Source organism: Danio aesculapii, chromosome 19, assembly GCF_903798145.1.
Source record: "Danio aesculapii chromosome 19, fDanAes4.1, whole genome shotgun sequence".
Classification (NCBI taxonomy): Eukaryota; Metazoa; Chordata; class Actinopteri; order Cypriniformes; family Danionidae; genus Danio; species Danio aesculapii.
In genome coordinates, this window is record NC_079453.1 from 24,382,739 (window position 1) to 24,410,155 (window position 27,417).

At 36.4% G+C, this 27,417-nt stretch overlaps 1 protein-coding gene and 3 non-coding genes across 4 annotated transcripts in view; all 4 read left to right on the plus strand.

The window, feature by feature from the left end:
- pabpc1b (poly A binding protein, cytoplasmic 1 b) overlaps nucleotides 1-25,607 on the plus strand; it is a 28,962-nt gene extending 3,355 nt beyond the window's left edge. The window contains exons 2-15 of the mRNA XM_056479539.1: nucleotides 3,030-3,223; nucleotides 3,345-3,460; nucleotides 9,184-9,323; nucleotides 9,405-9,499; nucleotides 9,600-9,737; nucleotides 11,211-11,306; nucleotides 14,100-14,372; nucleotides 14,448-14,538; nucleotides 14,652-14,762; nucleotides 19,364-19,512; nucleotides 19,595-19,679; nucleotides 19,758-19,888; nucleotides 25,020-25,118; nucleotides 25,216-25,607. Coding sequence (XP_056335514.1) covers nucleotides 3,030-3,223; nucleotides 3,345-3,460; nucleotides 9,184-9,323; nucleotides 9,405-9,499; nucleotides 9,600-9,737; nucleotides 11,211-11,306; nucleotides 14,100-14,372; nucleotides 14,448-14,538; nucleotides 14,652-14,762; nucleotides 19,364-19,512; nucleotides 19,595-19,679; nucleotides 19,758-19,888; nucleotides 25,020-25,112 — 1,712 coding nt within the window. The 3' untranslated portion in view covers nucleotides 25,113-25,118; nucleotides 25,216-25,607. The remainder of the gene's footprint in view (nucleotides 1-3,029; nucleotides 3,224-3,344; nucleotides 3,461-9,183; nucleotides 9,324-9,404; nucleotides 9,500-9,599; nucleotides 9,738-11,210; nucleotides 11,307-14,099; nucleotides 14,373-14,447; nucleotides 14,539-14,651; nucleotides 14,763-19,363; nucleotides 19,513-19,594; nucleotides 19,680-19,757; nucleotides 19,889-25,019; nucleotides 25,119-25,215) is intronic.
- Nucleotides 6,535-6,670, plus strand: LOC130247324 (small nucleolar RNA SNORA5). The gene has a single exon (XR_008839532.1). It is a non-coding gene; the product is annotated as a small nucleolar RNA SNORA5 (small nucleolar RNA).
- LOC130247323 (small nucleolar RNA SNORA5) lies at nucleotides 9,763-9,898 on the plus strand. Its single transcript, XR_008839531.1, has one exon. It is a non-coding gene; the product is annotated as a small nucleolar RNA SNORA5 (small nucleolar RNA).
- LOC130247327 (small nucleolar RNA SNORA5) lies at nucleotides 13,372-13,507 on the plus strand. The gene has a single exon (XR_008839535.1). It is a non-coding gene; the product is annotated as a small nucleolar RNA SNORA5 (small nucleolar RNA).
- Nucleotides 25,608-27,417: the final 1,810 nt, after the last annotated feature.

Consider the following 27,417-nt stretch of genomic DNA (forward strand, 5'->3'; position numbering starts at 1 on the left):
GTGATCCTCTCGAAATTAGTTTATAACTAAACTTCACTTAATAAATTACATTTGGCTGTCTTTCTGCTTTACCTACAATTGCACTGGCAATTTTTTGCTACTCGACATAGTTTTTGTTTATCTTTAATTGGCAACAGTCCATGTTAAACTCACAACACTTTTAACCAAGTTTTTGTATACCATCTCCAGAATATCTTGGTTCACACCAAATTGTTGTAACCTAATGACACAATCTCTGCATTGCTTTTTTAAAAGTGCACTCCATATTTGCAGCAAATGTCAATCTATTATCAATAAATGTTCCTAAATATTTAAAACATCAAACTGTCTCTATTTCATATCCCTCAAGGACCAGATGTTTCAACCCTTGAGTAAGAACTAGTTTATATCTACTAATTATCATCTCCTCTGTTTTATTAAAATTGATCTCAAGTAAACTCCTTTTGAATTAATTTTGAAGCAAATTTATATAACTGAAGTACAAGGTATCTCCCTCTATTCCGGTTTTAGACAACCGGTCAACAACTGCCATATCATCTGCATAAAGAATTGTTTGAACAGACTCCGAGCCCAAAACCACACAAATGCAATGCAAAGTAAAAAAAACAAAAAAACTAGTTAAACATGCCTATTTCACAAATGTTTGTCAGATGAAGGTAAAATAAAGCATGTTTTTCTTGTTTAGAAAGATGTTTTTGTTTATAAACATACACTGTATGGGTGCTTATTTATATAAAAAAAAAAGCTACTACTTTTAGTTTTTCACTAGTTGTAGCCTTAGCGTTAGTTTTCATAAATAATCTTTGTGCACATGAAATCACACACTGTCTGAGTAGGTGCTACATTTAATTTTGAACTTCATGACTATTAAAAAAACATGTTCTCTATGTATTATGAATATGAGCAATATAAACTCAGTTCATGCTTACTACATTGGCATTTTGTCAATAGCACATGACTCTGCATCAGCATCGCTTCACTGACGTTAATACATTCTGTCTCGAGGCCTCATGGGATTGTAAATTGTCCGTTTTAATGGCCGTTTCAGAATCTCTGCAGAAGTAGTAGTCAGGCGAATGCCTCTTGCTGACTGTTTTGAATTCTGTTGATCAGATGACCTACTCCGCTTACTTTCCTAATATATATGACAACCAGTGTGAGCAATTTCGCAACTCAGCAAAACTGATGTGATGCCATTTAGATTTTTTAAAGGATTTTGAAGCTTTCAGATGCTGCCCATCTCTCTTGTTTACTTTCTGTTTACTTTCACTATAGAAAATGTTTGTTTACGTGAGTACTCCCCAAGTTGGGGAATTTTGACACAAGTGTGTATTTGACATCAGTTAGGCATGGAAGTGAACTGAATTTAGCACTCACAAGCTGTCTGAGAGGTTGCTTGAGAAAGCTGCCTGTCAGTACTGAATTGCTTTCTTTCTTTTGTGCCTGTAATGACTTTTCAAATCGTGTCCTGCTTATTCATCGCATTAGTCAATGTTTCTTTTTTGCTCTACTATGTATAAGCACTGCACTAATATACTTGCAGGTAAATTGTATTGAACGCCTCTGTATCAGTTGGCAATGTCATATCACCAGCCCATGGCTGCAATCCTTACACTTTGAAAACCCCTGGTGTAAACTATAAAGCAGTCTACTGTGTAAAGTGCTATATAAATGAGCACGAGGAGTACTTGACAAGTGTGTTAGCACTAAAAATCAACTGCAAACATCTGCAGAAATCAAATGTAGCGACTGGTTCCAGTTGGTACCGAAATTTTAAAACCATCCATTTCCCACTTACATTTGAGTGGTGTCAAACTGGTTCTTAAATAACAGCACAGAATTACTGATTTTTCACCAACAACAAATGCATGGATGCTAGGGCTGCACAATTATGGCTAAAATGAGAATCATTATTTTTGCTTAAAATCAAGATCAGTATTTTCTCACGATTCTGTAGATGTAAAATAAAGGTTTATTTGAGTAGGCTATTATTATTATTGTCATTTCTTAATCATATGGTAAAACAACAATAATAATATTAGGCCTATGTGTAGGTCTACTGTTGGTTAAAATGATACATTTTGTATAGACTTGGGATGGTGGACTTGAACAGACTTTATTTGTCCAGGTTGTTAATTCACTGTAAAGTGATGGCATCAGAATACAACTATTCATAATTCTAAATTGAATTATTATGTTTGAGATGTATGTTTGCAATTCTGTCATTGACAACATTTTTAGACCATTTTTTCACTGGTAAAATCAGGCCTTTGTCATTATCAGATTCCCTCTTGCATTATATTCAATGTAATATAGGCTAGAGTAGTTATACTGACACTGTTTAACATTTATTTTCATGAAAGAAAAAAAACGTATCAAATTCTTGTCGTAATCATAACTTTAAAATGTAATATGGTCATTTAAATGATGTGCACGCTTTTGGTTTCACTTTCACTGACGCATGTGTTTATGTCATGGCTGCCGTCACTTACAATACAAATACAAACACACATGCAAATCATTTTTCCCTCACGGCTCTTAAACAATCGTTCTGTGCAACAAACTGAACGTTATTTACAACTTAATTACCTGTTATTCACATCATTCGCAGGCAACCGCGCGTCCTCTCAGTAGTAAAGAAACAAGTGTGTCTGAAACAAATCCCAGTCATATATGTTGAGCACGTGAACACGATGGACAATCAGAGGTGGTTAGAGATCCACTCAATAGTGCTGAAAAGTGGTAGCGTTAAATGGACCTTTTTCAATACCAAACTTTGTACTCTCGACAACCCTATCAGAACAAAATCTAATGAAAGTAATGTTGATAATAATTTGGCAGTCCATAAACTAATCATTTCAAATGTTTGGGGTATGCGAATCATTCACAGCTTGTATTTTTAAAATATTGTATTTCAATTGAGATCTATTGATGATAGTAAATGTAAAATAGTTTTATTTGTAGTTTCGTCTGTAGTTTTCTGTTTAAAGCACTTATTTGATTTAGTGTGTTATTGTTTTTGCTTTCAGCTGAACGGGCTCTAGACACAATGAACTTTGATGTCATCAAAGGTAGACCTGTCCGCATCATGTGGTCTCAGCGTGACCCTTCTCTGAGGAAGAGCGGCGTCGGAAACATCTTTATTAAAAACCTGGATAAGTCTATTGACAACAAAGCTCTTTATGACACCTTCTCAGCGTTTGGCAACATCCTCTCATGCAAGGTAAGCCACATACACAAGGTGCTTTGCAGTGTTTTGATGATTACGAATGCTGTAATTTTGTGCATGTGTGTTTCTGTTAGTCAGTGTGTGCATGATTTTCTGCCTGATATCCTTTCTTAAGGTGGTTTGTGACGAGAATGGCTCAAAGGGCTACGGCTTTGTGCACTTTGAGACCCAGGAGGCTGCTGAAAGAGCCATTGAGAAAATGAACGGCATGTTGCTGAATGACAGAAAAGTGTAAGTGACGTTTTAGCATTTTCCCAAACTGGAAATTAGGTTGAAGGAAAATTGCTAAAAAGAACTTGCCAGCATACATGAGGAGTGGCTTGATTTACTAACAGACTTAATTCGGAATTGAAGTGTTAAATAAAGGGCTGTGCAAGATTTTATTTGTACTGAATATGTCTGCTAATATAACGTAACATGACATGCTGCTGATGTGATATTCAGCAACATTCTGAAAATTGAGATTTTTGTATTTAGTGTATATTGCTGGAGTGCCTGTAGATTCAAGTGGTTCTTACTTTAGAGCCAAATGGGCAGAGCTTGTTATATTTAGGAATTAATTTATGATGTGGTTGCACCTGCAATCTTCACCTAATATGTCTAGAGAGTGGGAACCTGGTAATTGAACTCTGCCCATTGGCTCTTCAGCAACCGCCATCTCTGTAGATTTGCTGATACACTGCATTTGATCATTGGCGCATAATGATGTAAATGTAATCAATGGCTCACATGAATATATTGTAGGCCCTGGGTGTACATGCAAATTGGTGTATACTTTGCTGTACTCATAATACAGTAGTAATAGGGGTGTGAACCTACACTGGTCTCACGGTTCAGTTACGATTATCATGCCATCTGCTCTGTTCAACTCAATATAATTGTGCATTGTGGTGCATTAACGATGCTTTCCATAAACAATTTGATATTTTACTTAGCAACACAATAATTTTTGTATTAAAATGTAGATTTCATAAATATATTTAGATGTATATATTATTTATATGTACTGTACCTTTATTTTTACCTGCTCAAAGAAACCACTCTGTTTAAATGCATCAAACAAAACTAAAGTACATGAACAACATGAGCATTTATTGCAAATAAAAAAATGTAAATATTATCCCGCTTGCTTTTTGAGCGTTGAGCGAGTTCTTAAACGCCTATTTGGTCACGCACTTAACAGAAAAGGCTCACATTGGCTCTAATGGTCACTGCGGCTTTGGCGCTGTTCAGTAAACAATGACAGGGACGTTGATTTTAAACGGCGGAGGCGATCAGCTGATCCATTATAGATGGCAACGCGGTAGAGAAAACTTACTCTGCAGACACGCTCGTGTCTGGATCCACAAGTAACGTTATTGTTATAACAGCGAGAGAGGAAATAAAATACCTCACGAAACACGCAAAGTCAAAGGGGCCACAGAGAGTGAGATGCACTTCTCTGTCAGTAAAAGACTTAATAGCAAACTCTCAAGCTGTGAATTGTGCACAGTACATCTGCTTTTTTAGTAGTTGGAGCGTTTTTAATTACTCGCAGTCTCCTCCCTCGCCATAGTAAGCTACCGCCATGTAACGCATATGCGATAAATGACATCAGTACATAATAAATGGTTATGATTATTACTGAACCAATACAGAATTATTCATGCCTGCATCGTGGTGCATCGAAGAAACAATTAATTTTGACACCCTTAAGTAGTAAAGTACCCAAGTTACAAAAAGTACCCAAATAACATACTGCTACAGTAATATTGCATCTAATAGTGTTAGCTGTAGGAAGTGAATGGCAGGGATGTCATGGTTTACATTGCTGTAACAACATGGGCCGGTATAAGATTCTGACAGTGTGTGATTACTGTTTTAAAATCTGTTATTTTTTTAAATATCTGGGTAAAAAAACAGCAACTTTTTTCCATTGAACACATTTTATTTTATTTTTTATTTTGAGAAACATTTATAATATTTTGGAACAGTAAAACATGTCAGGCTTAATGATTCAAATAAATCATTGACATTCAAAAACACTGATTTCTTTACGACTTGAAAAGCCATCTATGGATACTTTTCTTTTCTGTGGATATAAAGTAAGTCACTTCGCCGTTCAGTTCAATAGTTGGTCTATAGAATGTTAGTGTATAAGTGATTTGTTTTTTAGATGTTGGCTGAATCGTAGGCTGACCGGTAGCTCTAGATGCTCCTTTACTGCTGGAGATACTTTTGCCCTAAATAAATAAAATGAATTAGTCTTTAACACCAAAACAACAACAACAACTTGCACACACTTTGAAACCATATAACAGAAAATTTTAGCAGTTTTAAAACCATGACTTTCCAAACCACGGTAAACCTTAAAACTGGTTATTGTCCCATGTCTAAGTACTCGAGACAGGGAATGTAATCCAGACATTCAAACTTTATATTTTTTTAAATGAACAAGGATTAAAAACTGCATCCCACAACATTACTATTTGTTCTCAAGTTTAATGACTTTAAAATTCATTCATAACAAAAAGATTCTTAGCTGTGTAGAGGTCTGACATTTGTTGAACAAAGGCTCTTTAGTGAAGCTCTATTTTAGCTCTGTTTTTTATTGTAGAATTGTCCATAAATGTTTTTTTTGGACAATTTTACATTGAGTAAATAAAATGGATCTGTTTTTCTTAGAGTAGCACCTAGAAGATTAAAACTATTGATATAACTTTCATGGATTGAACAACTAGCGTTGTAGCATTTGCAAGTCTGAAACATCCAAGTAAAACTTTTATAAAGACAAAACAAAGAAAATTGAGACTTTAATTTTAAATTGAGACTCTGCTGTTTGGAATTATTTTTGGTTAGGACTGTGCATTATGACAATATACAGTAGTCAATGTTTTAGGAGGACCAAAACCTTTCATCAAAGTTGTCCTTCTAAAACCATTAAACTACAACCATTCTTTTATTAGGACAATTTTGAAATACTGTTTTGATCCCCTTCCAATATTTGCTGTCTGTTGTATGGATGGTAAGAAATTTTCAGGCTTGAAAATTGTGTTTACATTTTGCACTTTAGTTGATCCTGTAATCATTAGTATTTCTTTAAATAATTTATTTTATACTTTTTTACATTCTTACTCAAACATTTGCTCCGAAGTTGAATGAAAGTGAGTTAAAAAAAATCATATGAATGAGTACATTGATTGATTGAATTTACAGAAGAGGAACTGTTTCATGACATCGTTATCATGACATTACTTATTTTGATTGAGGTATTGTGATATGATGTCATATCGTCAGCCCTAATTTAGGTTGAATTCTGACCTCTTTGCAGCCTTGTCAAATTTAATGTTTCCTTCTCAGTGTATCACACTGGCCAAAATGGTTGCAACAGTAAATTTTTAGTCCTCGAGTCTCATGATCTTTCATTGTGGTTACTGAGGATAGATGTGGCTATATACAGTTTTTAATATAAGTGCTCACGCAATAGAACAGAAGCATATAGTCAAAGAATTTCAGAAGATTTAAATCACAGTTTTCTGATAGTGTTCCTGAAGGGTTTTCAAGCTTAGACAAATTAGCTTTTTTATTTTTTGCTGAATTATTTGAAAAAATTATCTAGCATGCAAATTGATAAACTGTAACCATATAAAATACCACTAAAATAAGATTATACCAAATTCCAATACGATAAATATAGAATACGATCTTGCTTAGTGGATTCTGCGGATAGAAGTGGCTATATACAATTGTTAAGTGCTCATACAGTAGAAGCATGGTCAGTAAGCAATTTCAAAAGATTTTAAGACCATGTTCTTGAAGGATTACTAGCTTAAACCAAAAATGCTTCTTTTCTATACCAAGGTTAATGTACAAAATAAACCTGATTTAACGTCCACAAACCGGGACTGAAGCGTCTTCTTTTATAATTGTTCTGACACGCGGCTGTACTGATGAAGTAAAGCTAAGCTACATCGCTGTAATTCATTACACACGTGCTCTGTTTTAAAACATTTTAAACATGTGAAACTCACTCTTGATCACATTTGATGTTGATTGATGATCCTAACGAACTGAACACATCGTTTATTCCCGTTTGCTTTGCGCTCGTCCTCTCTTGTTGATATGGTTATGCACATGACTACTGGGACATGTTAATACGTGCAGCTGTCAATCAATTCGGTGGGCGGGGGGACCACACTCCTACGTAAAGTTGCGGTCGATCTGAAAACCGCTCCAATTGGTCCACCGTTTTTATGTTGTTGAATTGGAAAAAAAGGACTGGGTGTGTTTATATCACCCCAATATGACGGTCTATACACCATACATGCACATATGTCTGTCCAAACAGCTTGAAAAGTAGATTTTTCACCATAGGTGCCCTTTAAGTAATCAAAAGTTTTCTAGGTACATTTTTGTCAATTACTTTTCCTACCGTGTGTGGAGTCACATGACCCTGTTTTAAGTCTGATTTATACATATTATATTATGTTTTTGTACTTCTATTATTCTGATATTACACTTCTACCAAGCACACACGTACGGTCGAGCGCAGCCTTCGAGTACCCGCACACCTCTCAAAAAAGTGTAACTACATGTCACAACAATGCGTAGTGCAAGCTTTGTGATTGGTCAGTTTGGTAGCAGTGACAAGGGTGGATGGCACGGTAAGCCATGTTTTAGGCAATGTGTGTTTTAATTTCGCTCAGCCCTATTTCAATTTACCAGTAAAAAAATGCATGTTCTGTGTAAATGACCATGAAGAAATTGTTGTTTAGCCCTACCTACATGCAACCACTGTAACGCCATCCTCACCATTAAACGTTTTATTAAAATGTTAATAGAACTATTAGACAAGATTTCTATACAGAAAATTTCTATTAAGATGTTTTAAAAAAAATGTGTCCCTGGGATGAATTTAAATCATATCAAACTAAAATATCATATCTAATATTCATTCATTCATTTTCTTGTCGGCTTAGTCCCTTTATTAATCCGGGGTCGCCACAGCGGAATAAACCGCCAACTTATCCAGCACGTGTAACGGCAACCCATCTCTGTGAAACATCCATACACACTCACTCACACTCATACACTATGGACAATTAAGCTGTACCGCATGTCTTTGGATTGTGGGGGAAACCGGAGCACCCAGAGGAAACTCACACGAACGCAGGGAGAACATGCAGACTCCACACAGAAACGCCAACTGACCCAGCCGAGGCTCGAACCAGTGACCTTCTTGCTGTGAGGCGACAGCACTACCTACTGCGCCACTGCGTCGCCCATACCTAATATCTATTAGTTTAATTTTGTACACTTTTGCTGCTTGTTTAAACTACCTAGGACAACTTGATTGTTTTATGTTCAATCCACTTAAATTTGTTAAGATAACTTAATCGATTTGTGTTGGGACAACATGAATGAATTGTGTGGAACCCTGCATTTTTTTTAGTGTATCGTCTTTTATTGAATTATGAATTTGTTATTATGTAAAAAGTTTTTTTATCTATATTAATAGTGCCATCACAACCAAAACAAGCAAACACGCAACAATTGTTGAATTACATCCAATGGCGATGCAAAGAGACAACATGACATTTACAACTCCTCTCCTGCACTCAAAAAAATAAAATATTTTTACTTGTTCAAACTAACTTATGTAAAATGAGCTGAAACAACACAATTCTTGAGATTTCATTGGGACAACTTAATTTTTTTTATGTTCAATCCACATAAATTTGTTAAAAGTGTTAAGTTAACTTAATCAATTTGTATTGGGACAATATGAATGAATTGTGTGGAACCCTGCATCTTTTTTACAGTGTGTGGCTTCATGAGATGGTAAAGCATCCATTAATTTGTTTGTTGCCCTCACTTCTCAATACTCTAGTATGGATACCCATCACTAATCAAAAATATGATAAATAATAAATAAGCACTAGATCGTTCTATTGAATTCTCCTCTTTGCCATTAGGTTTGTCGGCCGCTTCAAGTCCCGCAAGGAGAGGGAGGCTGAGCTTGGTGCAAGAGCCAAAGAGTTTACCAACGTCTACATTAAAAACTTTGGAGAAGACATGGATGATGACAAACTTAAGGACATCTTCAGCAAATACGGTGAGTTCTTTGCAAAACTCTCATGCATGTTAACTATTGCTTTGGTTTATACGTGTAAAAAACATTTCCTTGTTTTGTAAGGTAATGCTATGAGCATCCGTGTCATGACTGATGAAAATGGGAAATCTAGAGGCTTCGGGTTTGTGAGTTTTGAAAGGCACGAAGACGCTCAAAGGGTCAGTTCTGATTTTTTTGCCGTCAGGCTAACATTTGTATAGATTTCTTGACATGAACGTGAAGCCATGTGTTGTCATTGATTTTGCGCTCTGGTTACAGGCTGTGGATGAGATGAATGGCAAAGAAATGAATGGAAAGCTCATCTATGTGGGTCGTGCTCAGAAAAAAGTGGAGCGTCAAACTGAGCTCAAGCGCAAATTTGAACAGATGAAGCAGGACCGCATGACGCGCTACCAGGTCAGTGAGAATGAGCTTTGAGCTTTGCAGCCTTGTCAAATTCAGTGTTTCCTCCTCAGTAGACCGCACTGGCCAAAATGGCTGCAACAGTAAATCTTTAGTCCATGAGCCCTGTTATCTTGTATAGTGGGTGCTGGGCAAAGAAGTGGCTATATACAATTGTTTTTAGAAGGCTTTTATGCAGCTGTATTAAGTTGTGTAACTGGAAATATGAAGTTATTATTATGTAATATGTTTTTATTAATGTTGATCTTGCTATGTAATAGCCGTAAGTTGCTGATGTGGCAATAAACAAACAAACAGAAGTTGTGTAACTGCATTTGCTAATGAACTCCCTTACAAACAATTACTGCAATGGTATTGAAGTGATGCTGCTACTATAATACAGTACAACTATTGCAATGGTACTGAAGTGATACAGCTACTATAATACAGTACAACTACTGCAATGGTACTGAAGTGATACTTCTACTATAATGCAGTACTGCTACTGCAAAACAACTGAAGTACTACTACAGTACAACTGCCATACCGCTATTGGAATACAACTGAAGTACTACTACAGTACAACTGCCATACCGCTATTGGAATACAACTGAAGTACTTCTACAATAGAACTGCAGTACAACTACTACTTTTCCTGCTAGGTGGACAATGGTTTTCAAATTAGGTTTAAGTACTTCAGTTGTATTTGTAAAGTACTACCACAATATAGATGTAGAAATACATCTACAATACTGCAGTACATAATAAAACTAAAGTGCACTTTTAATACTTGTGTACTTAAGTGCAATAAATTATATAACATATCACTATATTGCCCCTCTGTTTATTTAATGTTACTTCAGTTGTACTGCAGATTTTTCTGCTGTTAAACTTTATTGTATTGTAGTTGAGCTGTGTTTATACCTCATTATACTGCAATTTTGCAATTGCATTGAATTTTGCCATAGTTATCTTTGTATATAGGCTACTGCTGTTGTACTGTGCAGTTCACTGCAGTTATTTTTTATTATTATTCGTTTTTGCAAATAAACTTACAATTCTAATTGGAAAATTACTTTATTCCAAAAAACTTCCCTGAAAAAAGGACAAAATATTCTTGGAAGATATTGACGAATAAACCCCTTGAAACACAAGTGCAGTACAGTTCTTAACACAACATTGTCATATTAGACTACAGCAGCACAAGTGCAGTAAAGTCGGAGTTTACTTGTTTTTACTCCAGTTTACTGCAACTTATACTGCTGTTGAACTTTATTGTACTGTACTGTGTATAAACTGTGTTTATACTTCATTGTATTGCAATTGTACTTAATTTCACTCCAGTTATACTTTTATATACTGTTGTTGTACTGCAATTACACCGCAGTTTTACTTCAGTTTACTGCAGTTGTTTTTTGTCAGGGCTAAATCACTATTACAAGTGCCTTCACATAAACAGTTCTAAATGGTCGTTTGCTGTCTTTACAGGGTGTCAATCTCTATGTGAAGAACTTGGATGATGGTATTGACGATGAGCGTCTGCGTAAAGAGTTCTCTCCCTTCGGTACAATCACCAGTGCCAAGGTACAAGCATGGGTCCATGTGATATTCTAGACATGTCGTGTAAGATCGAAACTTTCCCCGCATACCTTATATTAAATATATTATTATTTTCAAATTAGGTCATCTAGGCAGTGAAATCTACAGGTTGATGCCAACCTGTAGCTCTTTATGTAATTAAAAAGGGTCAAAGGAATAGTTCACCCAAAAATGAATGCCTTTCTAGTTGTTATAAAACTAATAGTTTTTTTTTTATTCTGTTGAACCCTAAAGAGGATATTTTGAATAAAGCTGAAAACCTGTAACCATTGACTTGCATATTAGTAATATGCTATGGATGTCAATGGCTACAGGTTTTTAAAGTTTTTTTAAATATCTTGTGTTTAACGGATGAAAGAAAGTCAAACATGTTTTAAACAAGTGAAGGGTAAGTAAATTATTATTTCTGTAATTACATGCTTAGTTTTTTTGTCTATTGCTTTAAGGCTATTGTTATCCAGCCTTAACAAATATTTTATAATGATCTATGCGATTAGTTTATTGCAACTCTGTTTTAGGTTTGAATCTGTTCTTATGTATTATCTAACTGGTCAACTGGAATAAAAGGGGTTTCTAAATAAACATAACTCAAAATGAATTCTGATTTGTTTTCTCCAAAGTGTAGGTTTTTGTATAGGAACCCATAATATTGTCTTTTCTTTTCTTTTTGCTTTTGTGATAAATTTACATTGAAGAATGTTTGAACAAGCACATTATATTGTTAGATTTGTTTTTAATAATGTTCATTTCGTCCAGAATTCTCAGCATAGTCATTGTTTCACTCTCTCTTGCTTGAAGCCATTCTCAAACACCTGACAACTGTGTGTGCATCATGTCGCAAAATGTAGCAAAGTACTACACAGTAAAACGTTCACCAAACATTCACCAAACGTTATAGTTTGATTGAGGTTTTTACATGTCTGTACTGCACTTCAATAATGTGACTAAAATAGGAATACTCTACATGTCTTAATTGGACTTCTGTTAAGTTCGATTATGACTTTAGTTGGATTAAGGCAATCAAAAATCGCTGTTTACATGGTAAACTTTAAATCAGAGTATTGTCTTAATTATATTAAAATCGGAGTAGTATCCATGTAAACATACTCAGTGTCCTAATTATCCCTTTCTATATATATTATACTAGGCTCTATCACTGTCTTTACTCTCTACCTACTGCTGGTGTGTGCTGAGCACTGGATCCTCTGTCCTATTGCACAGGGGGTGGTAAGGAGAGACCCTCTCATGTGTTTGTAAAGTGCTTTGGGTATATGGCAATACACAATAAAAGTGCTATATAAAGTACACTTGCCTTTCACGCTCTCCAGTGTTTGAGGCCCTGTGTGCAACAATACATTTTAGTTTTAAAATGCCGTTTTAGAACAAAAACAATCAAACAAGTGTTTCTGAAAAGATCTCTGTCTACACTACACCACTGAAAACGCACAACACGTGATCACACTCACATTCTGGCATATGCTGTAGCATATGCGGTTTATTGCATATTAGTTTATTGCAACTCTGTTTTAGGTTTAAATCTGTTCTTATGTATTATCTAACTGGTCAACTGGAATAAAAGGGGTTTCTAAATAAAAATAAGTCAAAATGAATTCTGATTTGTTTTCTCCAAAGTGTAGGTTTTGTATAGGAACCCATAATCTTGTCTTTTCTTTTCTTTTTGCTTTTGTGATAAATTTACATTAAAGAATGTTTGAACAAGCACATTATATTGTTAGATTTGTTTTTCCTCAATGAGTTGTTTATCTAGATTCCATTGTTGGAGTGTATGAGAGATATGAGAAAGAGGTTAAATATATTTGCTGAAGCATTTGAGACCAATTGGTATGCATGCAAAATGATAAACGATAACAGTATAGAATACCAAAGACTTTGGTTATGCCAGGACAATAAATATAACTTTGTTTTGTTTTAAAAACATTCCAGAGTAAAACTGATGTTTTTGAGCATCGTGATCTCGTTATCAGGATATAAGATGATTTGTATCGTAATATATTTGTCCTGCCCTCATTAGCTTGATTTCTGACCTCTTTTCAGCCTTGTCACATTCAGTATTTCATTCTCAGTGGACCGCACTGGCCAAAATGGCTGCAACAGTAAGGTTTTAGTCCTCAAGCCCCCTGATCTTGCATAGTGAACACTGGGGATAGAAGTGGCTATATACAATTTATAATAAGAATACAATAGAAACATAGTCAGTAAGCAATTTCAGAAGATGTTAAATCACAGTTATCTGACAGTGTTCCTGAAGGAAACCAATATACCAATATAGCTTTTCAATATTTGCTGAAGTATTTGAGACAAATGAGTTTGCATGCAAATTGATAAACTGTAACTATATAAAATACCAAAGATTTGGGTTATGCAAGGAGAATAAATGTTTAAACATTCCAGAGTAAAACTTATGTTTTGTTAGATAATACTTTTGGACACTTTGTAGCATCATGCTCAATCATGCTCCCAAGTTCCTCTATTATGCTCCTTAAAAATTTCATATCACTCCGAATGTAATGTAGCTGCTCATGCAAAAAGTTTTAAAGGTCATTACACCAAGTTAATTTAATCTTTATTTGACTCACTCTCAAACACTTTACTAGCTTTGTGTTAAAGCTCTTGAGACATTCATGCTTGCACAACTTATGAACTTTTACAAAAACTTATAATTGCTGTATTCTAATTGCTGTACCTGCAAAAGTTTGATGCAGTTCATTGTATGCAACAGTCTAAATCCTCACCTCTTTTTAATTTTTTTTGTCACAGGTCATGATGGACGGTGGTCGCAGTAAAGGCTTCGGTTTTGTCTGTTTCTCTTCTCCTGAGGAAGCCACTAAAGCTGTGACTGAGATGAATGGTCGTATTGTAGCCACTAAGCCATTGTATGTGGCTCTTGCTCAGCGTAAAGAGGAACGGCAGGCTCATCTCACCAATCAGTACATGCAGAGGATGGCCAGTGTCCGTGCAGTGCCAAACCCTGTTATCAACCCCTACCAACCTGCACCTCCATCAGGATACTTCATGGCTGCCATTCCACAGGTAAAATGGTGTCTTTTTGTTCATAATTCTTAGATTTAACTGGTACTTATTTGTGCTTAATTTCTTGTATCTCAGGCCCAGAACAGAGCTGCGTATTACCCTACCAGTCAGCTGGCCCAGCTCAGACCAAGCCCTCGCTGGACCACACAAGGCGTCCGGCCTCAACGCAAGTCTATCTTTTGTTATATCCTAAAATGCACTTTATTTACTGAATTCAATATCTCAACCAAAAAAAAAGTGCTCATTCATACTAATTGAGACATTCAATATTGTCTACAGACTTCCAGAACATGCCAGGCACGATGCGCCCGTCTGCCCCCAGACCCCAGACCTTCAGCACCATGCGACCAGCATCCCAGGTGCCCCGCATGATGTCCACTCAGCGTGTCGGTGAGTCATTTCAGACCTCACATTCTTCACAGACATATTACTCTGCAACTGGTTGCTAAAGCTAAGCAGGGTTGAGCCTAGTAGCTGGATGGGGGACCACATGGGAACTAGATTGCTGTTGGAAGTGGTGTTTGTGAAGCCAGCAGGGGGCGCTTACTCTCCTGTTTATTGGAGATCTTAATGCCCCACTATAGTGATCGAGGCACTATTTTGTAAAAAGCATGTTCTATAAATAAGGTTTTGAATGTCAGTGGTCATGAAAAATCTCACTTTTCATATAGAGTAGGGGTGTGAACCCACTGCTAATTTCCCTGTATTGGTCTTTACTATCAGACATGTTTACATGGACCTCAGTAATCTAGTTATTTGCCTAATCTGAATAAGACAGTATTGTGATTTTAAGGTGTTTACATGAGTTGCTTTTTGAATGTTCTTTTCATGTTCACATTTTACATGTTATAGTACATCGTTTGATTAATGTGATCACATCTCTATTCAGTACTACAGTTTTACACAACAAGATTTGTGTTCATCATACGTGATTTTGGCGTTTTAAGTTTGCGATAAGTTCAGCTGCAGTAAATTCACACACTATACATGTGAACAGATGTAGGTGGATACAAATTCTCAAGCAACAGGCCACTCTTGACATTTCATTCACTAACTTTCATTCATGCCTCGGCAACAGACACTTTAAAGTCAAGGCACTTCATAATGTCTATTTCTTCTAGAATTCTCAGCATAGTCATTGTTTCACTCTCTCTTGCTTGAAGCTATTCTCAAACACCTGACAACTGTGTGTGCATCATGTCGCAAAAAGTAGCAAAGTACTACACAGTAAAACGTTCATCAAACGTTATAGTTTGATTGAGGCGTTTACATGTCTGTACTGCACTTCAATAATGTGACTGAAATAGGAATACTCCACATGTCTTAATTGGATTTCTGTTTAGTTCGATTATGACTTTAGTTGGATTAAGGCAATCAAAAATCACTGTTTACATGGTAAACTTTAAATCAGAGTATTGTCTTAATCATATTAAAATCGGAGTAGTGTCCATGTAAACATACTCAGTGTCCTAATTATCCCTTTCTACATATATTATACTTGGCTCTATCACTGTCTTTACTCTCTACCAACTGCTGGAGTGTCCTGAGCACTGGATCCTCTGTCCTGTTGCAAAGGGGGTGCTTTGGGTATATGGCAATACACAATAAAAGTGCTATATAAAGTACACTTGTCTTTCACGCTCTCCAGTGTTTGAGGCCCTGTGTGCACCAATACATTTTAGTTTTAAATGGTGTTTTAGAACGAAAACAATCAAAAAAGATTGAAAAAAGAAGTTTCTGAAAAGATCTCCGTCTACACTACACCGCTGAAAACGCACAACACGTGATCACACTCACATTCTGGCATACGCTGCCGCATATGTGGAGGTCTGAGCCCCAGGCAGTCAGCGGGTGCTTTGAGCACACCTCCCAAGATGAGAGCAGTGCAGGTCGGACTATTCATCAAGGATCTTCCGCTGGATTTCACCTCACTATAGTTGTTAAACGTGATATTTCATTCATCTTGTGTCTATCTAACGACTCTTTGTTCTTTTGAATCTATAACTCAGGTAACACGTTTTGGCTGATTACTTGCCTTTTATTCCCAATGTTGTTTGAACTTATTGTACGTTATACTTTTATAATGGCTATTATTGACAATTTAAACTGATATTTAGCAAAAGAGAGGGTATGTTTTGTATTTTTCAATGAAAGTGAAAGGAGGCAGTTATGTTGTAGGCTCTGTTTTGTTATAAATATGCATACAGTGAAGGTGACGCTCGTATAAATATGTAGCTACACGATGCCTCAATTTTTAGTGTCTGTTAAGTTAATATCAAAATGAAAATAGGCAGTTCCTTGTATAATAATAATTAATTTTTTTGTTAAGAGCCAGGGTATGTAGCCAGGGTCATGAGAATGAAGTTATAAAGTACACTGTTTTTAACTGACGTGTCCTCGGGAGTTTGTTTTTCAAATCAAACTTGCAACGTCTGAACTTGAGGAAAGAGACCAAAACTGAAATTTGTGCACTTAATATTGAGGAAAAGCCCCCAATCAGATGGGCGAATATCTGCAGACCCCGCCTCCGTTTACACATGTCTGCGTTTTCCCTTATCCTCACTGACATGGAGCAGCAGCGTTTTAAAACTAAAACGGGCTCTTCAGCTTTTTCAAAATGCTTCATTTTCAGGGCTTGAAAACTCCGGGGTATTGTGGACAGATGGCATAACTGTAGCAAAACGTATACATTTTGAAACCAGAAGTTTACATACACTGTATAAAAAGGCACATAACCATTTTATTAAAAATGTCAGATGTTTTATGTGACTAAATGTTTCTCTTTTAGGTAAGTTTGCATTACCTTTTTTCAATTTGCTTAATAGCAGAATAATGAGAGATATTTTTTGATAACTGTTCTTGAAACTCAAAAGTTTACATACAATAAGATTACTATGATTACTAAGATTACTATACACTGCTCCCTTGTGTGACAACATGGGAAAATCAAAAGTAATCAGCCAAGATATCAGGAAGTCAATTGTGGACCTTCACAAGTCTGGTTCTTCTTTGGGAACAATTTCAAGATGCCTGAAGGTGCCACATTCATCGGTTCAAACGAGTATACGCAAGTATAAACAACATGGGAATGTCCAGCCATCATACCGCTCAGGAAGGAGAAAGATTCTGTTTCGCAGAGATGAATGTGCTATGGTACGAACTGTGTGTATCAACCCCAAAACAAAAGCAAAAGAAGCTATGAAGACGCTGGCTGAAGCTGGTAAGAGAGTTTCATTATCCACAGTGAAACGAGTCCTGTACTGACATGGGCTGAAAGGCCACTCAGCAAGGAAGAAGCCATTACTCCAAAAGCATCATTAAAATGCCATATTACAATTTGCAAAATCACACTGGGAAAAATACTTAAATTTTTGGAGACTTGTTCTGTGGTCTGCTGGAACTAAAATTAAACCTTAAAGACCAGTGTTACATTTGGAGGACAAAGGGGGAAGCTTACAAGCCAAGGAACACCATCCCAACTGTGAAGTATGGCGGTGACAGCATCATGGTGTAGGGGTGTTTTGCTGCAGGAGGGACTGGTGCACTTCATAAAATAGTTGACATCATGAAGAAAGAACATTATGGAGGAATATTGAAGCAACATTTCGAGACATCAGCCAGGAAATTAAAGCTTGGCCACAAATGGGTCTTCCAAATGGACCATGACCCTAAGCATACTGCCAAATTAGTTAAAATGTGCTTTGAGGACAACAGAATGAATGTTTTGGAGTGGCCATCACAAAGCCCTGATCTCAATCCTATAGAAAATTAGTGGGCAGAGTTGAAAAAGTGTGTGCGGGCAAGACGGCCTACAAATCTGACTCAGTTACACCAGTTCTGTCAGGAGCAATGGGCTAAAATTCCAGCAAACTATGAAAAAGCTTGTGGAAGTATACCCAAAATGTTTGACCCAAGTTATACAGTTTAATGGCAAATCTAAAAAATACTAAGGAAATGTATGTAAACTTTTGACTGTCGAGAAATTAATAATAAAATCCAAAATAAAAATTTCTCTCATTATTCCGGCATTTAGCAAATGTAAATCATTTTGTTAATCCGAACAGAAAATGCAAGTTTCCTATTAATTTACTCACCAGGGACCACTAGTGGACTTTTTCTTTTTTTTTAAAGTCAATCCTGGTGGCTAGTTCCCATGACTGTAGCGCCTTGGTGCAAAAACCTCATTTGACTTGTTCTGTTGAAGCTTTACATTATGTAAAAAATGTCTCAAGTATTTAACTTTTTTCCAGTATCTTTCTTTTGATTAAGCATACATTTTTGATGAACAATTGTTATAATTTTTTAATTTTTTTCATCTGATAGTCAGTGAAAAGTCAGTGATAGTAATTTATATATTTTGCATCTAACTGAAATGCTTAGAAGTTTAGGGGAATTTTATACTTCTGATTTTCAGATAATGTTCTTGTACAATTTATGATATTCAGTTGATTCCTTATGAATACTGAATGTTATTTTGCTTCACAGTGGTTTTTCTATTAAAGGGTTAGCTTATCCAAAACTTAGAATTCTGTTATTAATTTAGTCAGAACACTAATTAAGATATTTTAAATGGAATCAGTGAGCTCTCTCTCATACTCCATAGGCAGCAGTGGTCCCTACTCGAGATGGTTAAAGTCCAGAAAAGGAACCAAAAACATTATCCAAATATTCCATGTAACTTTGGTGGTTCAACTGTAATCATATAAAGGGTTGATGTAGTTAAGTAAGCTCATTCACTCATTATTGAAAATAAAATTTCAGCTAAAGTGACCAAAAATGTAGATTTATTTATTTATTTTTTTTTTCCCTAAAAAAAATAAAAATTCAGAGTGCGTTATGATTGTTAACCCATTCCAGAAAGGATTGCAGAGATCAGTATACGGCCAAATAGTCAAACATCTCCAGGCACCACTGCACTTATTTGCAACATTACCTGCTTATGTTCGCATGTCTTCTCTATGCACAAGATCACACTTTCTGTTCTCTCTCAGCTACTCAGACCATGGGTCCACGTCCTTCCACTGCAGCTGCTGCTGCTTCTGCTCCTCCAGTGCGTGGCGTGCCTCAGTACAAATATGCCCCCAGTGTCCGCAACCCTCAGCAGCACATGAACTCACAGCCTCAGGTTACCATGCAGCAGGTAGGACACGCATCCCACCATCACTTCTCAAATATTTTGAGTTGATTTTACGTTCACTGTACTGCTTTACTCTCATCCTCAGCCTGCTGTGCATGTGCAAGGACAGGAACCGTTGACGGCCTCCATGCTCGCTGCTGCTCCTCCACAGGAACAGAAGCAGATGCTGGGTAAACATTGTTGAGGATTTGCTGCTTCTGATCATCCAATCTTTGTGTGAGGTTAATATTTAATTTTTCCTTTCACAGGTGAGCGTCTCTTTCCACTTATCCAGAATATGCATCCTAGCTTGGCTGGCAAGATCACTGGTATGTTGCTGGAAATCGACAATTCTGAGCTCCTCCACATGCTGGAGTCTCCAGAGTCCCTGCGCTCCAAGGTAAGAATCGCAAATCACACAATCCTTTTTGACTTTCATAAAGCAGATTTATGCAATTTTGTGAAACTAAGTAGTTTTTTAAGTTCAGGTTTAACACACAACACCTTAAATTAAAAAATCAAATGTACCAAAAAAAAAAAACACAACAAACAACAAAAACACTGTTCATGAAATGATACTAGTGATGTGCGGGTTGGTTTTTTTTTTTTTCAAACCCACGGATCCTGCTTTTATAAAACTGTTTGACCCACCCTGCACCACTGTATCTATTTTTTTATCCTGCCCCACACCCGCAAACTTAAAATAGACATGGGCAGCGTAATGCAAATAAAAAAAGCCTTTATTTAAACCTGAAGGTGCTTGAAAACATTGCCCTTTAAACTGGCAACAACAAGGAAGTTGTACTGCTGTTGTTTTCTGCTGCAACTATTTCTGAAAACTGGTTCCAAACAGTGTTCCAAACATTAGGGCCTAATTCTACTCCTTAGCCTCCCCTTTTCCTTGTCCCAATTCTCTTTAGCTTGAAGGCGTAGGGCTAAGGGGGAGGGCCTAGATACCTCTTGAAGCTGAGATTTTTCAGGGCAATAGGGGTACGAAAATTTCCCAGAATACACCATCTACAACAGCAGCATGGCTGCACATGGAAGTAAGGAGATGCACACATTTTTTGTCATTATTACAAATTTTTACAACAGACAAGCATATGTTTTAAGACATTCATAATCGAGTTTGTGTTTTAACATAATGCTTTAAAAAAAAAAATCGCTAAAATAAAAAGTGCTAAATTTCGCTATCTATAATCCATAATAATTACTTTGGTATAGTAGTTCCACAACATTGTCACTCAATAACACTCGAATAACCTGTCAGAAAAGTCTAGTGGCTGGGAATGACCTTTTTACATTGCCTGGTATAACGTTAATGTTGTTTTCGTGTTGTTTAGATGAATATGGCCACAGTGTAAATGCACAGTACAGTTACGAGTTTATTGCCACATTATATCATTATGATAACATAATATCGTTGCCTTCAGTGACTTCCTAAAGATAAATACCAAAAAATAACACGAAATAAAACAAAACTGAGAAATAAAATAATTTAATTCTCAGTTTTTATGACTGGTAGCGGAAACTGCTTGGCACTTTTGTGGCATGATGCCAAAGCTTTGGGCACGTCACAAAAGTTACTTTGCTATGTACTAGGCCTTCATATTGTAACCTTATCAAAGAACTTTATTAAAATATAAAAATAGATATTCCCAAATATTCTTATAGGCTATGGGCAATTGCACCAACATAAATGGACTTTTGTATTGTGTTTTTAATGATTTGCCCCACAAATAAAGTGACATTATTTTTACCCGCCCCTACCTGAACCCCAGGTTACCCGTGAGGTCCGCGGGTTATGAGACGACCCTTGCAACACTAATACAAACATAAGTAAACAAATGCAGGGATGTATATTATCACATATGTATATTGCTTGAAGCTGCACATTTTGTATGCTGTTTGTAGACTAATCATAATCATGATTATTTTCATCAAAATTTCATCATGATTATTTAAGATAATTATCAGTGGGCCATGTTACTAAAGCGTTTTAAAGATTCTCAATGCAGAAGCAGGATGGGGCAAAGTAAACAGAAAGCATCGTCGATGTACCAAGATATCGAATTGAATAGAATCGATGGCATGATAATTATAACCAGCCATGAGACCAATGTAGTTTCACACCCCTAGTAAACAAGTAATCAAAGTTACTGAAAAGAATACAGGAAGAAAAAATACAACAGAAAGAAGGTCACACTTTAAGTAAGATTAACTAATGAAACCTTATTTTAATGTATTTACTAACATGAACTGAGAATGAACAATACAAGTACAGCATTTATTAATGTTAGTTCAACGTTTACTAATGCATTATTAAAAACCAAATGTTGTTAGCATTAGCTAATACACTGACTTAACATGAACTAACAACTTTATTACCATTATTAGAGGTGCGAACCTATACTGGTCTCACGGTTCGGTTACGATTATCATGCCATCGATTCGGTTCAATTCGATATTTCGGTGCATTGACGATGCTTTCCATACACAGTGTTGTATTTTGGGGGGTGGCTATAATAAACACACACACACACACGGACACCCAGCACCACACTGTCTCTCATTCACACACATACACAAACAAAGACAGCACCACACGCACGCGCACGCTTGCTCGCTTGCTCCCTCACTCAGGAGCGATATTGTGAGACCACCCACTCCTGTTGAAATTACACCAGAGTTACTTATTTTTGGAGTTACTTAACAGAGAAATTTATTCCCGCGCCGCATGAAATCTGGTCAGGTCCCGCGACAATGCACAGGTACAGCCGCGGGAATGCATACAGCCGGGAGGAAAAGTCACGCCAGCAGCCGAGAGGAAAAGTCACACCAGCAGGTGAAATGGGCCACAGTGAGAGAGCGAGCGAGAAATGGAGTACTTGCATTCCCTCAATCGCAGAGAAATAGGGGTTTCTGTTGCAAGTGCCAGTGAAAGACTTTCCAGAAAACACACACACAGTGAAATTTTTAAGTAGTTGGCGCCTGTAGAGTTGTGAATACCCGCGCTCGCCTCCCTCGCGACAGAGTGCATATGACATAAATGACGTCAGTACATAATAACCGGTTATGATTATTACTGAACCGAGAAATTGTCCACGTCTGCATCGCAGTGCACCGAAGAAACAATTCATTTTGACACCCCTAACCATTGTTAACAAAGATGAATAAATACTGTAGTAACTGTATTGTTCATTGTTTGTTCATATTAGTAAATACATTTACCTAACATTAACTAATAGAACCTTATTGTAATGTGTTTCCAGAATATATACAAATAAATCAAACTGTGCTTTAAGCATCTTCACTAAGAATTTTACCTGATTAGTTTCTTATTTATGCTACAAAACTCCTTCAGTCAAGAGCAGTGAGTGACTTTGTTTCTGTCTTTTAGTTGTTTAATTAATAATGATAATAATAATAATATTAATTATCACGTTTGGCATGCCGTTCCTTTTAAGAGGCGCGTGCTCCAATTAATGGTTTCACTTTGACATGCCTTTTCATTCTCAATTTTAATTTGTTTATGTGAATAATCACTACTCCCCACATTTTGATCTATTTTGTCATGTATTTGACCATTTTGGCTCACCATTTGAGCTTAAAGATGACAGACTGTACATGATGTGTGTTCTACTCATCTTTAGGATGGGTGCATGCACACAACACCACAAGCGCTACTTCACGCTTTTAAAAACATGAATAAATTGAATACACTTCAATAAATCAAGCGTGTCCCATGCTGCAAAAGTCAAGCTACATCATTTCGATTTTAATCTAAAACTTAGCTTTGTGGAGAGATGAATTTGGACTGCTTAAAGAAGGCAGGATATAAGTTTTTAAGTTTAACAACTTTATTAATCCCGCCAGGGACAGTTAAATTAGGGCAGTAGCATCATAATACAACAAAAACATAAAGAGACAAATCCCTTACAGACAATATTAAAAACATAATCCAGCATGCTTCATAATAACTTCATAAATAGTGCATAAAAAAACAGCATTAAGAAAAGACCCATACATTTAAATAATTTAAACTTGCTAAAAGGTTATAACGTTTATCAAATGTTATAAAGCCTTATGACCTCAGGAACAAAGGTGAATTTATGTTTGTTAGAAGAGCATTTAATGCTTCAAAACCTGCTTCAGAGCATGGGAATCATCTCCTATCAGACTTTGAATTTTCCTTATCATTTGCTGTTCATGTAACTCTGCTAGACTCTGCAGAGGCAAACCAATAATCTTGAAGCAGGTCTTGACTCAGTTTTGTAGCCAATTTATGTCTCTATCGGAAAGTGAGGAAAGGGATGCAATAATTGTTTTATCTCATTGAATGTTTTTTTCACAATTGTTAGGGGTCGAAATTCAATTCAATTCACCTTTATTTGTATAGCGCTTATACAATGTAGATTGTGTCAAAGCAGCTTCACATAAAAGGTCATAGTAAATAGGAACAGTGTAGTTTAGTTTGTAGTGTTTAAGTTCAGTTCAGTTTAGCTCAGTTAAGTGTGGTTTAATAATCACTACTAAGAGTCCAAACACTGAAGAGCAAATCCAACGATGCGCAGCTCTATAGATCCCGAACAATGCAAGCCAGTAGCGACAGCGGAGAGGGAAAAGAACTTCACTAATTGGCGAAAGTGAAGAAAAAAAACCTTGAGAGAAACCAGACTCAGTTGGGCACGACCATTTTAATTTCTCCGCTGGCCAAACGTCTTGTGCAGAGCTGCAGTCTCAGCGGCGGAGGCTGGAAGCTGGCCTCAGCGAAGACTCGTCTGTCCCTGGAGCGTCACCTGAATCAGTCTCATGTCTCAAATGGAATTTGATTACTTGTACAGCTCAAGTTGTATGTTGAATCTTAAAAACAACTACATGTAATACCTCACACCATGTCCTATTTGCTCACAATGTGTCACTACGATGCACGAAAAAGTTAGTTTTTGTCCTAATCATCTATGAGAGCGACATGCAATTTTTTTTTTGCCATTTTAGAAATGCCTTCTATTTTTGCGCCATTGCCTCAGAACAACAGGATATACTATATGATAATGATCACCTCAGGTACAGATTATGTGCTTTATTAAGTGTTAAATGCTATTTTACATGACATTTATTGCCATACTACTGAAAGCAGCAGCAAATAGTTCATCTCAGATCATGAAAATAAAATAACTAGCAGACGGTTTGTACAGTTGCAGAACTGTAACTATGTGCAAACCAACTACATCAGTCACTCAGTAGCCTAATGTTAAAATTAAAGAGGTGTAATATGTATTAATTGGATTAAAAGCCTTTCATTTAAATGGAAGTGAAATGGCTGGTATTTAAATGTTTCTGTCATGTTGCGTCACTTTGGTGCAGACAGACAAATTGCTGGAATCTTAACGTGCCGTGTGTTGTTAGGACATGGTGCTACGTGTATGCGTTTTTTTTTTTTTCCCCTCTTTTAGTCTGGTTTTAATATTTAATAAACTGTGGGGAAGGAATTATTTGACAAGGATAAACATTCTTTTTTTTCCTGACAGGTTGATGAAGCTGTGGCTGTACTCCAGGCTCACCAGGCAAAAGAAGCCGCTCAGAAAACAGTCACAAACTCTACTGGTGTGCCAAGCGTCTAAGCCAAGGTAAGATGTTCTTCGTTATCTGCAGTGTTTTTCATTGCGCACTTTAAACGTTCATTCTGTTTGGGCAAACTGAGGTCATGATGTCTCTGTTTTGCAGGGTTTGCCACCTTGAATCTTCACTGGGAGGGGAAAAAGTAAACATCGAAAAAAACGAAAACACAGAAAACATCGCAAAACATCTAAAAGAATATTTAAAAAAGAAACTAGAAGGAGCCAGGTCTAGAGACGAGCATTCTAGGCCTAGTTATGGTATTTTAAAAACTGAATCTTAAAAAAGAGAAAAACCTACTAAAAAAGTAAAGTTCGGGGTTTAAAAAAAACTACAGTATAGAGAATAAACAGCCGTAAAGTGTTCCTGCATTGTTTTATTGCTTTTAATTCCTGGCTATGTCATGTTCTTGGAAGGGAGGTTAGAACTGGCAGAACCAGCAATGTGAAGTTATTTTAAATCGAAAATATGCTTGCTCAAATAAAGTTCATTTAAATGCATCATTGTCTCGTTTTGAGGATGTCTTTCACCAGCAAGCCCTTACAGGAAAGCTAAAGGAGTGCAAAATCCCACCTTAAGATCTAAAGCCACTAATAAAAGGTTATATTCTAAACAAATGGGAAACCGAATGGGATCAGTGCTCGGAAAATAAACTTTTTAAAATTCAGCCAGAAATAGGAAATAAATATCTTAATTTATTTTTTACCTCAAGACACGATGAGATTGTTTATAGAAGATGCCGCATTGGACACACAAGACTCACACATGAACATTTACTATATTTATTAAAGGAGAAGAACCACCAAGATGTCAATATTGCAAAAGAAACCAAACTGTTAAACATATTATTGTGGAGTGCCCTATTTTTTATGTCATCTCCATTTAATGTCCATTTATCTGGACACACTTTAAATGAAATATTTTGAAATGTGAATCCTTCTAAAATTGTGCGATTTTTATCAAAAGTAAACCTTAAACTATTTTAGATTTTATCTTATATATTATCATTAATATTGTTATTATTATTTATATATTTTACCTTGTGTATTATTTATTGCTGTTGGTGACTTTTAATTGTTAGAATATTATTTATAACCATAGAAAAGTTGTATTTATAAATGTGGTAAATATGATCTGTTTTTTTGCCATGACATAGCCATAGAAGCTGAAATGGCAATAAACTCAAAATTCTCTCTCATTTACCAGCAATTTGGGATTCCAACAGCATCATGTTTTAAAGGGTTAGTTCACCTCAAATCATGCCGTTCAAGACCCTATAGGCATTTATCATAGCTGAGAGGTCATTGAAATCCTTTTAGACAAAACCCCTGACACTTCTAATCATTCATAAAGAAATCAAATATTAATTAAGCTAGCTAACCCAAGTCATCTGAAGAGACAGCATTAACTTACAGGGATAGTTCATCCAAAAATACAATTGTCAATTTAATCCCCCTGCACTTGTTTGACTTCGGTTGAAACATGTAACTATTGATTTCAATAGTATTAGTTTTTCCTACTATGAATGTCAAAGGTTACTGGATTTCAACTTTCTTTAGAATATCTTGCTTTGTGTTCAGTAGAATACAGAATTGCATAAAGGCTTGTACTACTTGAGGATCAGTAAATAGTGAGTGATTTTTCTCTGTGTGCCCCTTTCAGGCTGCACAATTTTTATTGTCTGTTACCACAGCCACTCTGTCATGTATGCAATTTTGTCTAGATAAAATCTTGATGTGTCGTGGGTACCAAATATGCTAGGCTACAGATTGCTTTGAAATCAATCCTCATGTGATGTGCATTTTGTAGTTTCAAAAGCTGCCTATTGACCGGTCCCATTCACTTCCATTAATTTTTAGACGTTTAAAACAACTCGTTATGCTGCTTGATGTTGCAAACTGATATTTCCTTATTATATTATTCTGCTTTGTCTGTATAGTCATGAACAAACTTGATTGTAGAGCCAGTAGTTTGACCGTTTTCTGCCATTTATTATTCCTAGTCATTTCTCCCTTAGGTAAGTTCTAAAACAACCACAAAAACGAGCGCTCTTCCACATCGAAGAATAAGGTCAATATAACTGTGGTGGGGAAGGCATGATCGAACACCCAAAAAGGGGGGAGTGCAGTCAGAGACACCGGCGGCTTGTCAGTGGTGCAATCATAAATAATCAGAAACACCTGTTTTTTCTAGTGGTTGGGCCGGAGAGACACCTCCATAAGAGGAGGAGAAGGAGCAGCCGAGAGGAGAGCCTGAAAACACGCTCACACACATACACGCACACAGTGACCAGCACTACCTTAAAATAAT